A 13,038-nucleotide genomic window follows, 5' to 3' on the forward strand; every position below is an offset into this window, starting at 1 on the left:
TTTAAGTGGTTAAGGAGAGCACAGCAAAAACAGTTGACGTGGAGAGAGCTTGCAGGTCAAGCATTTTAATCTTTTGTGGTCTTCAGAGATAGTTAAGATGCCACTTGGTCAGTTATGGTAATCAGAGTTATTGTACAAATATAAAAGTAATCTTACTTTCATTCCTGTGTGGTAGAGAACAAATTTTCTTGTATAGATTTGATTAATTGGTTTTATGTAATTTGTGTTAGTTACCTAGATGTAGTTAGTATCTTGAAGATGTAAAGGTGGTATAATTCATGAAATGTTTTGTTCAAAGTGGTGTAGAATCTGCTGGACTGCAGATATTAATAGTATTGTAATCATATTATAGAGATTAGCTTAGAAACTGATTCTAGTTTTGTTGCAACTGGTAACACCAGTGACTGACAATCAGAAGGGTTTGGGTTGTTGCTCAGAGAGGTATTATAACAGGTGGGTTTTTTTAAAGAGAACTAATGTTGGGAGGCAGGTACTTGATGCAGGAAAATTTGATCTCTTACAGCATGTCAGACTGAACACTAAAATTGGTGAGACCAGCTCGCCTAGTGAGCTTTGGAAACACAAGCTGAAAGTCCTTTCCACTATAACACCTTCAATAGTGTCATTCAATATTCTTGACTTGTATTATAAAAAAAATGTATTGCAAGTGTCATACACTTTTAAAAAAATTTCTCATCTGCAGAGTATTTGTATAATATTCTAGTCTCACAATTTTAAGTTCAAGAAAGTGACAAAGATACAGGTCTTCTGATGTCCTTTCTACAGGAGTTCAGAACTACAGTTGTATCTGGTTCTTTCAAGCATTTTCAGGAATTTAGTTGTAACTTTTTTTTTTGGTACTTTCCAAAGCTGTATGAGAATGTTTTGAATTCAATCCTCAGACTTTAATTGCAAAATCTTGATGGGTAGAAATAAGGCAAATAAATCTGAAGTACTGGTAACGTAAGAAAGTTTAATTAAAAACTGGAGTACCCATACCACCAGCAACTTCATGTGAAAAGAGATGCTGTTTTAGAACTGCACAAAGTATCTTTAATTTTGCAGTGATTTTTTTAATCTTTATGCTAGTTGTTCTGTCGGTATCTGAAGGGAGAGATTTTGTGTCTGTCATGTATCCACTGCCTAATGCTATCTCATTTTAAAGGTTTATTCCAGCATTTTTTTCTTTTATTTTCATCTTTGGTCTCATAGATATGAGCATCTGCAAGAAGACATTCACATTAGAAAAGTCCCAGAAGTTCAGAGTATCTTGACACTAGCATTTAAAAAAAGGGTGGAAACCAACCCATGTGAATAATTTTCTCTTTAAAGTGATTGGTTGATAAACCTCAATATGGAAGGTACTAGATGGAAAAAAACATTAATTTCTGATCATGCAGTGTAAGAAAGGCATTTTGTTATGTTGGTATATGTTTACTCACATTAGTTAAAATCATGTTAATTTTAATCTTTAATAACATACTGTACATCTCCAGTAAATGGTCAAATTGGGTTACAGTCATGAATTGCAAAATGAATAGATCCATCAGTATGTTTTGGGTTTGCTATTTTGTTTTTCCATTCCAAAGGAGAGGTTTGGAAACACTGACAAGAAAGTGGAAAGGTAGTAGAGGTAGGGGTCATCCGTGTCCCCCCCCCCCCCCCCCCCCCCCCAAGAATTCCACAAAGCCTTGTCCTCTCCACACCCTCATGCTCCTGCCTCCCCCAGAGGAAACTGTTATTTTCCATCTGTTTTTCTTGTACAGCTGCAAGTGGAAGATCATTGAAATTTATATGATACTGTTTTGACATTGCTCTTAATCTGTAGCAGAAATCAAGCTCATGAGTGAGCCATCTGAAGGGATCCTTGAATACACTTAATGCAAGGCTAATGATAGCTCTGCAGAGTTGAATAATCTGGAGAGTAGTGTGAGAAATGCAGTGTGAAATATGCGCTCCCAAAAAAGTGAGAGAGGATTCCTTCCCAGGAGCCAGAACAGAAGGCTTCTATGTAGGTTGCAAAGATGGTTTGAGAAGGAGAGGGAGAGCAGATTTGACTCTGAATTAAGCCTCTTGGGGATTATGTATCTTTAAAAGTAAGTCTAGGGGTAACGTTACAATCGGAATTTTTCAAAACTTCTCCCCAGTATTTTCTTAGAGTTTTTCTTCAAAATCCAGTGTTGGTGTAAGACTGCACGCTCTCTTCTAAGCATTGTTCATGCTCTACCTTGTGAGTTACTACTTATACCATTGACTACTATTTAGCATGTTTTTCAAGCAGATGCTTTTTTTTGTCTGAGCATATAAATCAAAATTAGCTTTTGAAATATGTAATTGAGTGCCAAACAGTATTTTTTGTGTGGAGAAAGCTTGATTCCTCCCCCCCGCCCTTAAAATGAAATTTGTGTAGAGCTCTAATTAAGCTTCAATTTTTCACTGGTAGTATTTTTAAATATTTGGGGTTTTGCATGTTGCCATACATGCTTTAGTTTATATACTATCGATAGTAATAGGCATGGATTTTGCTAACTGGGACAATTCAGCTGTCTGTTCATATGCATTGTCACAGCGATTGTGGTCATCCTTTGCTCAGGTAACTGTACAGTTACAGTAACTATAAAGTAAGAGGCTGTTGATGTACTGACACATTGGTAATGATCGGCATGACAAGCAGCTTATCTCCGAGCAGATCACAATCCCTTGCCTGCATTAGGGCTGATGGTAAGCAGGCTGTATCTGAAACCCACTTTTTGCTTAGAACTTGTGTGGTGAAGTCCCAGTCTATTATCCATGATTGAGACCTCGGAGTACTGTGACGTACACATAAGTTTAAAGGTTGATACAGTGTAGGGCAAATTAGAGTTCGGCATTTAAAGGAATCAATTTGATGTAGTCCTAATGGATATGTTTGTTTCTTATGCAAATGCACACCTGAAAATACTAAAACTGGAATTGAAATAGTGTGAAACAGCTTTGGCAAAGCTTTAACACATGCTAGTGTATCTCTGCTCTGTGTTTTAAATGTTGTTTACAGAATGTGGGGTAAATTAATGCTGATCGTGAGAAGCTTGTATAGGAATTGTGTAAATAATTAAACTTTTGTTTGATTGTTCCAAACTGACAAATAAAATCTAATTATTGGACAAAAGCTAACTTTGAGGCTTTTGAAATTATGTGGAATAATTTAGAGTGTACAAGCTAGGACCCCAAAAGCTCATACTGATAATGAGATTATTTCTTGTAAGAGTGTATTGGTTTTATAAAATCCTAGTGCTCTCTTGCTTAAATATGCTTACTACTTAAGCACTTCAGTTGCAGAAAAACCTTTTACATTTGAATTAATGGTTCAGAGTAAATACTACAGTGGTGTTTTTCTGAAGCTGTTTCACAGCTAAACCAAGTATTTTCTTACACAGAGATCATTTGTATAGCGCTAGGCACACTGATTCATCGAGATGTAGGATGGACGGACAGCAGGCAGGGAGCTAGCATGGTATTTCAGGTTGCTTAAAATGTAATGGCTTTCCCCTCTGCGTCCTTTTTTGTGTAGATTGTTATACTTCCAAAGTGATGTGAAATCTCGGTTCTCTTTCACATCAACATGTAGTTGTGCCTTAAAAAAGGTAGAAAGTTCTGTCGTGCTAGCAGAGGGTGCTGTGTGTGCAGCTTGCAGAAATCTTATTTCTTGAGAGCCAGAGGACAGGAAGGTCGGTTAAGTTGGGTAGATTTAATGTCATCATCAGTCATATGGCCTAGTAAGTTTATTTTGAAACACTATTTTTCTCAGTTATGCAGGCATCTTTTAACTGGTTTACTTTGTGTTTGCAGGTGTAAAGCATCGTTAAATAAAGCCATAAAATCAAATAAAATTCTGGTTTCTTCAGGCCCAAATGGGATGAGGATTTTTGTGCTAGAGTCAGACTAGGATTGGTTTTTGGGTTAGATGTTGATAATGTGTTTTAAATTAAGAAGAAACAGTTGCATAGACACAGCATTTCCCTATGTGTATACATCATTATATAGTAAAACCATTTAATTAAGATAGTATTAATGATCATTTTGTTTCACTTTTGTTTGGTGTTCCCTAATTAAAAAAGAAGCACTTATTTTGCTCAGAAGTACCAGGCCTCTAACATCTCAGTTAAAAATGCTGGTAAATGAAAAGATTGTATTATTATATGGAAGAATTAGGGTTGGATTTAGATAACTTTTAGTAGTCTGGAGTTGAGATTTGTTTTCTTTTGAGGCATGACTACATCAAAAATATCTCCTAAAAATATAATTTAGTTATGATTCAGCAAGTGGGTTTTTTTAGGCATGTTTTTGGAATATGATAAATTCTAGCTGGTATGTTACTGAATAAAAATGACTTGGTTATATTGAGAGCATAAGCCAAGTTTTAAGTCCTGTGCCAAGAACTGTGAAACCATTCACAAATACAATTTAGGGATCCTGTGCTGTTTAGGTGTTGTACTGTCCAGTTGGTAGTTAGCAGCTGATTAGTGAAGGGTTTTTTTTTTTTTAAAGCATTGTTTCACTGGGCTTCAAACATTGTATCACAGATGTTCCAGTTTATTTTGACTGTTGGAATTGTTTGTCAACTAAACCAGATTATATTAATATTTGTTTAAAAACACTGAAGGGCATTAAAATGGTTAAGCTCTTTCCACACGTAATAGTGATACACATATAAATAACTTTTTGTGTAAGAAAATACATTTTGTAACTGCTGTGGAATTTGACTTAAACTTTGAAATTTACGAATGTAGATGGCTGTGAGTAATGCAAACAGCAAGTACATGAGTTATTGGAATAAACCACCTGAAGTCTGAGAATTAATACTGTGATTGATTTACTGTATCTACAGTTTGTGGCAACAGTCTGCACTTCACTAGAGGTGATTTTTCAAATTTTAAGAACTTTTTTCTATGTTTCAACTCCCCGTCTAGTTAGTTGTATCTTGATATAGGCAAGCTAAGGATTTACCATGAGCAAGACTTGACACTGCTGAAAAAACTTTTCTAATGGAAGGGTGGAGGATAGCAAAGAATGACTGTCAGAGTACAGTGAAAGTGAATGAGAGTGGTATTGTAAGATACTGGACCAAACTGACCTTTTTGCAATAGCCATAATATTTGTAACTAGTGACTCTTAATGTGAATATCCTTCCATGTGCCAACAGTTTATGGAAGCTTCCAAGTGCTATGAAATGCCAACATCAGGCCTTTTTATTGGAAATGTTTCATTTTCTGTAAACTAAATATAAAATCTCATTTTAGTGTGGGTTTTTTGTGGTCTTGTAAGGTGTTTTTTTTTTGGTTTTTTTTTCCTCTCCATAGAAATTTAGATGCAAAATACCTAAAGAGGCACAGGGAGATTATGTTGGGAAAAGACATTTCAACTTAGGTTTGTTGTGCAGAGTTTCAGGCACCGGGGTAACAAAATTCGTAAGAGCAGTTGTACCAAAATTAATGATATTTAGATCTTGATGTATTTTTGTACACCTATGCAGTTTAATTTCTGTGCTTGTGCACTCAGGTAGTGGTACCATTAGTCTTGCATAATTCATTAGTTTAGCAGAACTCTGGAAAAGTAATTCCTGTGTTTTCTGTTGTGAAGGGTAGGTATTTGTGTTGTTTTAGAAGGTAAACTAGCTTGTGTCTAGGACGTATATGAACTGATGAAACTTCTGACTGTACATGTTGGTTTAAAACCAGTCATGGGATGAGCTGCAGTTTGTGCTGTGATTACCTCCAGTGGGAATTTGAAGGAAAATGCATTGTATACAGTTTTAGAGCCTAAAGTACTTTGCTAAGGCCTTGGGAAAGAATTAAGATGAGAGCTGGGATGCAAACAGGTGAGTTTCTGCCTCCCAGCATACAGATCTTTTTGAATGCTAGTACCTTAATAGATTTTTATCATAAATTTATTAATTGTATTGAATATAAATAATTCTTTAACAAAGATCCTTCTCTTTTATTTTTAGTATATTTTTGGGGAGTTCAGCCCTGATGAATTTAATCAGTTCTTTGTGACTCCACGATGCTCTGTTGAGGTAAGATCTACTTTAAACCTCTTTTAGAAGTAACATTTTAAAGCTACATCTCTTTGTATTTGAAATATAACAATACAGTTATTTTTATCATTCTCTTAGCTTGCTAATTTGCAAACTGAAGATATTGAACTGGAGTCATCTTTCCATGTATGTGGATGTTAAGTCAATTTTTAGAAATAAGATATTCCACCTTCTGCTTGTCATCTTTCAGAGATGGTATAGCTGACATTGTAGTGTTAGGATATTGAAAGTGAGTTATCCAGCCCTATTACCTCAGCTTTTATTTATTTATTTTTTATTTTTTTTAGAGGTGGATCTAAAGAAAACTTTTTCAGCAGTGCTCTTGGTTGTAAGTAAGGTGGGCTTCTAAGTCTTGTGAGCCTTTTGAAGCACAGGGATTCTTAATATTTTTTGACAGGTGGAGCACTGCTAACCATGAAAGCTATGCTTACAAGGAAGGCTGTGCATGACGTCTGAGAAGTGGATCAGTAATGAACTAATTACAGTGACCATGAGGGCCGTGGAGTGGAAACAGTTGTCTTTGTGTGTTTGAGTTCATAACATACTACAGATAGTAGACTCTTATTCTCTGTAGTCCTTGGTAGAGAATGAAGAAGCCATTTCCCTTTGTATGGAAGAGTATTATGCCATTGTCCTAATCTCCAGACTTGAAAAATAATTTTCCTTTATGTCAATTTCCATGTTTTTCCTCCAGATATTTCCATTCAAACATTTCAGTCATGCTTCCGTCCTCCCCCGTCAACATAAAGGAAATGAATGCTTCAGCTGTAGATGGGGAAATCCTTTTGTCACATTTTACAAATCCGATGGCCATTGTTAATGTGACTTAGTTTTCTGTAACTTAATTTCCAAGTGTGGTTAGTATAGTATACCAGTAAACAATAAAAGTGCATGAAGGGAAAGGGGTGAGGTGGGGGAAGTTTAGAAAGAAAAAGATGGCTTCTACTTGCCTTTAGGGATAGCTTTGTGTCTTTCCTGGTAGGTGGGAAGCAATGCAGAGTATCTCTTCAGGTAATATGTGTTTCTTCTGATTATATTGCTGTTTTCCCACTATTAAATACAGTAGCAGCAGTGTGACGTTTGCATCCTATGTAGTGTCACCTTAAGGGTACTACATGAGCTATTCTAATGCTTACATTGTGGAAAATGAAAATGTCATATCTTGACTTCTATAAAGCTGTTCTCAAAGTATGTTGAGGAAACATGAACCTACAGCATTAGAACCAGTCTTACTTAATTTTATAACTGTATCAAGTGTACCACTTACTGGTTAGCTATCAAAATAAAAAACTGTGTTGAACGATGTTCCTTAAGTTTGTCCTTGATCTGGTTCAGTTTAATGTTTTAATTATCTGGATGATGAAATAAAAATTATGCTTATTAGTTTTACACTGTGCAGATATTTTGGAGAAAAGTGGTCTGAAAAAAATAGGGTGAAATTCAAGAAGGACAAGACTGACATTATAATACTGCAGTGGTGTTTGACATACATTCTGTTAGGGGCAGTGCCAGTTCTGGGAGTCCCAGCATCTGTTGATGCTGGTGTCCTCCTGAAGTCCCTTACCTAGAGACTGAAAGGTGGATTGAGGCAAGGGACTAGTTAAAGCTAAAAGTTGTCTAGAATGTCTCTTTATACATGGCAGTCTTAATACATGTTCTATTAGATACCTGTTGACTGAGATGATTCAGATGACCCAGTTGTACAAAACAGTCAACTCAGAAATCTCTGCTTCACAAAAGTGCTGTTGATTAACCAGATATGTAGAGGACCAATAGGTGGACTACTTTTTTTTACTTTGTATTTTCTTAAGCCCTTTGAATTGGAGAAAAACAAGAATTACATGTTTTATCATGAACTGATAGACTTTTAGGGTAACTTTTTCTTAGCTCTAACTATAAAATTATATTGAATCTGTGTTCAATATTAATATGGATAATAGGTTCTTAACAGCTTGGAGCCTCTTTCTGACCCATTGATTCTCATTTGCATTAAGATGAATTATGGTTTATAAATGGATTTTACAGTATGTGTTCTTTTTATGCACTTTTTTATAAGGTAACTTCAGAAATTTTTTTCTTGCCACTTCCGATGCACTGTTGTCTATAGTGCTTTAAGGCGGTGGTGTGAAGTATCTGTAGCTTCAGAGAACTGAAGACTCCAACAGAGAAATCTTTGATATTTGTTACACCATTATAATTAATATTTAGAATAGCATTATAAAACTGCACTATACTCTCAATGTTTTATCTCCCTCTGCAGAAACAGTTCAGCTGTTCTCCAGGCAGCTGCTGGATTGTAATGTAGCAATGGCTACCAGTTCACATGCAGGAACAGGAGAAGGCTTTCAACTTCTGGGGGAGTCTGGGGGCAGGCAAGGCGGGGATTAGAAATTGCCCACCTGTAGTTACACAGTAGCAGGGGTTCTGTCAACCAGAGTCCATAAAATGATGCCAGTGTTCTATGCGAGTGTTCTATACCAGTGTTGTGGTTTAACCCCAGCGAGCAGCTAAGCACCATGCAGCCGCTCACTCACTTCTCCCCCGCCCCAGTGGGATGGGGGAGAGAGTTGGAAGAAAAAAGGTAAAAGTCCTGGGTTGAGATAAGAGTATAATAGAACAGAAAGGAAGAGATTAATAGTGATAATAACAATAATAAAATGACAATAACGACAAAAGGATTGTAGTATACAAAACAAGTGATGCACAGTGCAATTGCTCACCACTTGCCAACTGATGCCCAGTTAGTTCCCGAGCAGCGATTTCCCACCCCCCTACCCCTGGACAACTCCCTCCAGTTTATATACTGGGCATGATGTCACATGGTCTGGAATACCCCTTTGGCCGGTTTGGGTCAGCTGTCCTGGCTGTGTCCCCTCCCAACTCCTTGTGCCCCTCCAGCCTTCTTGCTGGCTGGGCATGAGTAGCTGAAAAATCCTTGACTTGGTATAAACACTACTTAGCAACAACTGAAAACATCAGTCTGTTGTCAACATTCTTCTTGTACTGAATCTAAGACATAACACTATACCAGCTACTAGAAAGATGATTAACTCTATCCCAGCCAAAACCAGGACAACCAGACATATTTGCAATCGGGATAGAAACTATATGCTATGGTTACATTACGCTTAGACTGATGATCAAAAACTTTTGTTTTTTAAAAAATATGATTAAGAGTACACCTTAGCTGAAACATTTCAAGGGCAACACTTTAGCTGAAGCAGGTTGAGAATCAAAAGGTTTAGGTGTGACTATTGTCTGTGCAAAACTTTGTTTCATCCTTTCACAGGTAATTTGGTCTATCTTCAGTTTTTGCCTAAAAAGAGGATATGTTCCTCATTGTAAAATTGTGGTGAGTACTGTTGATGAAGGAGGATCCTGATGCTGTGAGGTGAATTGCTTGAGAATTTGATGAGCCTATGGTGTGTAACCAAGATAATCTTTTTCTTTCAGTAATTGTGGTAATCTGCAAGGACACTTGAAGCTACAGTGTGGGATTTGATAAATATAGAAGCATGTGTTCAAGACATACTCTCAGAAAATCAAACCTTAATATGGTGTTACTTCTAAGGATTCAGATGTTTCAAATGAAACTGATATCAAATGTTAATAGAGTTGCTTTGTCTTTAAATAAGTTTCATTTCTTTTTTGTACAGCTCCCCCCATACAATGACACAGTTTCATGTGGTATTAAGTCCACAGGTAAGTTTCATGATGGTAAGAAATCAACATCTTTTTTTTTAACTTAAAGGTTGTGCTGCTTACCTTAGATTTACTACAGCCTCTCTTTAAAATCTTTAGAACACATTCAGCAGGTATATGCATATATTCGGCAGGTTAGTTTTTTAAACAACTTTATTGAATAAGATCCATGAAAGTATTGAAAATGCTGCATTGAACATCAGCTAATTAGAGTGGACATGCTTAATCCCTGATTGTGCTACCACACACTTTTAATGTCTTGCTGAAATATTGTGGGATGTAGCTGTAAAAATGGGGGGGGCTGAAGTTCGCTAGAGCACTTGTACTGAAGAAATAAGTAACCAGTGTGGCATTCAGCTGGCCCTCCTGTAAGAGCCATAGCATGAATATTTTCTGGCAGTTGCAACCTGAAGACAGCTCTACAAGCAGTGCTCTGTTTGGTGTTCCTTTTGACTCTTGTTTATGTCTGGCTTAGCTATTTCTCTGGAAAATCCTTTTTCTTTTGGTGGAAGTATGACTCTTGATGTAAAATGCATTACAGAGTTCCTGTTGTAAAGCTGTAGCAGTCACACATGTACTCTGTCTCAACCCATAGTTTAAGCCGAACTTTCACAGTATTTTAAGTGGAAGGTAAATTAGTGGGGTTATTTTTGCCTTGAACCAGAGGAGAGCAAGGAAGCTGAGACTTACACAGATCTCCTTCAAAATAACGCAAGTGTCTGACTGGACATTTCTCAGAAGTACTTAAGAGGACCAAAATGCACATATTGATGTTTAAGAACACCTAATCATTATGCTTGGCTACTTTGGCCTTGATTTAAAGGTAAATAAGATAGCCAGTCATAAAGAAGGACAACAGGTCCCATTTGAAAGCAGATATGCAACATTTTTGAAAACTTGGAACCTTTATTTAGTACAAGACCAGTTTTAGGACCCTGAGTATTTTTAGGTAGAAGTTTGAAAAGTTCATTAAAAGGACCATATGTTATAAATTGTCAACTGTTGTTGATGACAGGGGTGTCCAGTCATAGATTGCTTTGTCTGACTATGGATTTAAGTTCTGTTCTTTAAGACTGAGATTTTAATGTTCACAAGCCATACAGAAAGCTGGTTTGTACAAATGTTTTTCAGATCATTCCTAGACCCTGAGAGAACCCCTCCCAGCCCTGAGATTAGGTAATGACAGCAAATTAGGTTTTGCCTGAAAAATGTCTTTAACAAGCTTGCACTGTACTGTGCATGCATATTGTCACTGTGATGGCTGCATAAGAAGCTGTGGAAACTAAAATGGAATGCTGTGCTTATGCAGAATATCTATAATTATAATAAGATGACATACACTGACCATGTTGTCACTCCCCATAGTCTAATTTTTTTCTATACTTATCTGCAGTATTTAACTTTTACAGAATTAGAAGTTCTGTTAATACTCACTAGGAATAATTAAATCATGGCTGAAGCTCTAATATGCAGAACTCTGTTCAGACTGATTAGTACTGTGTATTCAAAGCTTTTGCTATTGTACATAGGCTTTGTCCTTGGAGTATCTGTTGATACTTGTTTCAATATGCATGTCATGTTGTTCATGACAGATATACCTGTTTCAGTCCATTCAGAAATAGCATTGTGAACTAGATTGAAACAAAGATGCCCAGAAGCAAAGTGGAAAGTCAAAACAAATAGAAAAAAATCCCTCTCACTTTTTTTGAAACAAACTTGACACAATCTTATGGCAAATGAGCTTCTGCCAATCATTCCATAGACTAACTATACAGTAGCTACTGATGTTTATTATTCTAATCCTGCTGTGACATGTAAAGTTTAGTTCCTCAGTTGTAACTTCCTAATATGTGTGTTAAATGCTAGAATATCAGTTATGCTCTTGGCAGGATTTTAGCTTACGATGTTCATGTAGCACCTTCAGCTAAATTACCATTGTGTCATAATTGTAAGGGTTGTGTTTTGTTTTCTGCTCCCCAGTTGCCCTGAGTTGCCTCTTGTGATTGTCTAGTGTACAGTAAGCTGATAAGTTCACCAAAAACTGGGGGGGGGGGGGGGGGGGGGGGGGGGTTGGAAATACTCACTGCGATTTTTTTTTTTTTTTTTTTTTTTTGCTAGGTTAGCTTTTGGTAACACAGCTACTGGAAGCTTGTTGTAGAGTAGAGGAGCAGGACAGGAGTGCGGAAGTGAGAACTCTCACTTTGGCTGTCGTAGACTTAACTTGCCCACAAAGGGAAACCATGTGCTTTGTTTTGATTATTTTGAACTGGTAGGGATTTGAAATGTGCCAAATAATTCATTCTTCTCATGGTTGGAGGAATATTAGTTGTTATCAGTTGTTGCTTGTGCTTGTTCCTGTTGTAACAAAGGGTAAAGAACTAGCTCGTGGTTCATGCTTGAACTAACAAGTTGCTCTGTAAGCAGATGAACTAATGAGGAATAGTTTTGTTGTGGATTTGTGTCCTGTACCCCTTAAAACCCCATGCTCTGCATTTGCAAGCAAATGAAGCTGTGGCTGGTTTCAAGCTGTGTTGTGTCCTGACAGGTCAGCCAGCATATAGCCCTGATGGCCAGTTAGTGTTGCTGCTGAACTATTAGGTGATGTCCGAGATCTCCCAGCCCTTCCCTCTTAAGTGGATATTGATATCAGGCAGCAGCTTTCCACCTCCCTGCCTCTAGGCTGCTGATTTTTTTAAAAAGAAACTTAAGCCCTCTTTTCTGGTTGGTGATAGCAGGTCAGTGATTGCAGAAGTAGTTGATGAATGATGGATTGACAGGCATGGTGTTATAAAATGCTTTCTCATGGGTGTAGGGGGAAGGTGAAGAAAATTTGAAATTTAGGCTCTTGTTAACATGACTTAGAGAAATCAGATGTGTATGGAGAGGTTTTCACTCTTTTTTTAAAAAAAAAAGTTTCCTTTAGTCTGACTGGCAGCAAGATTGAAATGTATTTACTTCTCATTTAGGTTAATAGATAAAAGCAGAAAAGCAATTAAAATCTGTATTATATATCTTTGTTCATTAATTCATAATATGTTGCTATTGCATGTGTAAGTCAGACCTCAACACACATTGAATGTTTGTTACCCTTCATTTGATATTAAAAAATTATGTACCTTGTAGATTCTTTTTCTTTCACTTTTTTTTTAAAGCTACAACTTTCGTCAACAGATTTCTCTAGAAAGTATTTGGAGAGTTTCAAAACAGTTATATTGACAGTTATGTATCAAAACATTCTCCACTAGACTCTGTTCTCCGAT

At 36.8% G+C, this 13,038-nt stretch overlaps 1 protein-coding gene across 1 annotated transcript in view; it reads left to right on the plus strand.

The window, feature by feature from the left end:
• USP10 (ubiquitin specific peptidase 10) overlaps positions 1-13,038 on the plus strand; it is a 56,404-nt gene that overhangs the window by 14,908 nt on the left and 28,458 nt on the right. Inside the window, exons 2-3 of the mRNA XM_049805342.1 lie at positions 5,987-6,055; positions 9,733-9,778. Of these exons, the coding sequence (XP_049661299.1) occupies positions 5,987-6,055; positions 9,733-9,778 (115 nt within the window). The remainder of the gene's footprint in view (positions 1-5,986; positions 6,056-9,732; positions 9,779-13,038) is intronic.

This window comes from Accipiter gentilis, chromosome 7, assembly GCF_929443795.1.
Source record: "Accipiter gentilis chromosome 7, bAccGen1.1, whole genome shotgun sequence".
Taxonomy (NCBI): domain Eukaryota; kingdom Metazoa; phylum Chordata; class Aves; order Accipitriformes; family Accipitridae; genus Astur; species Astur gentilis.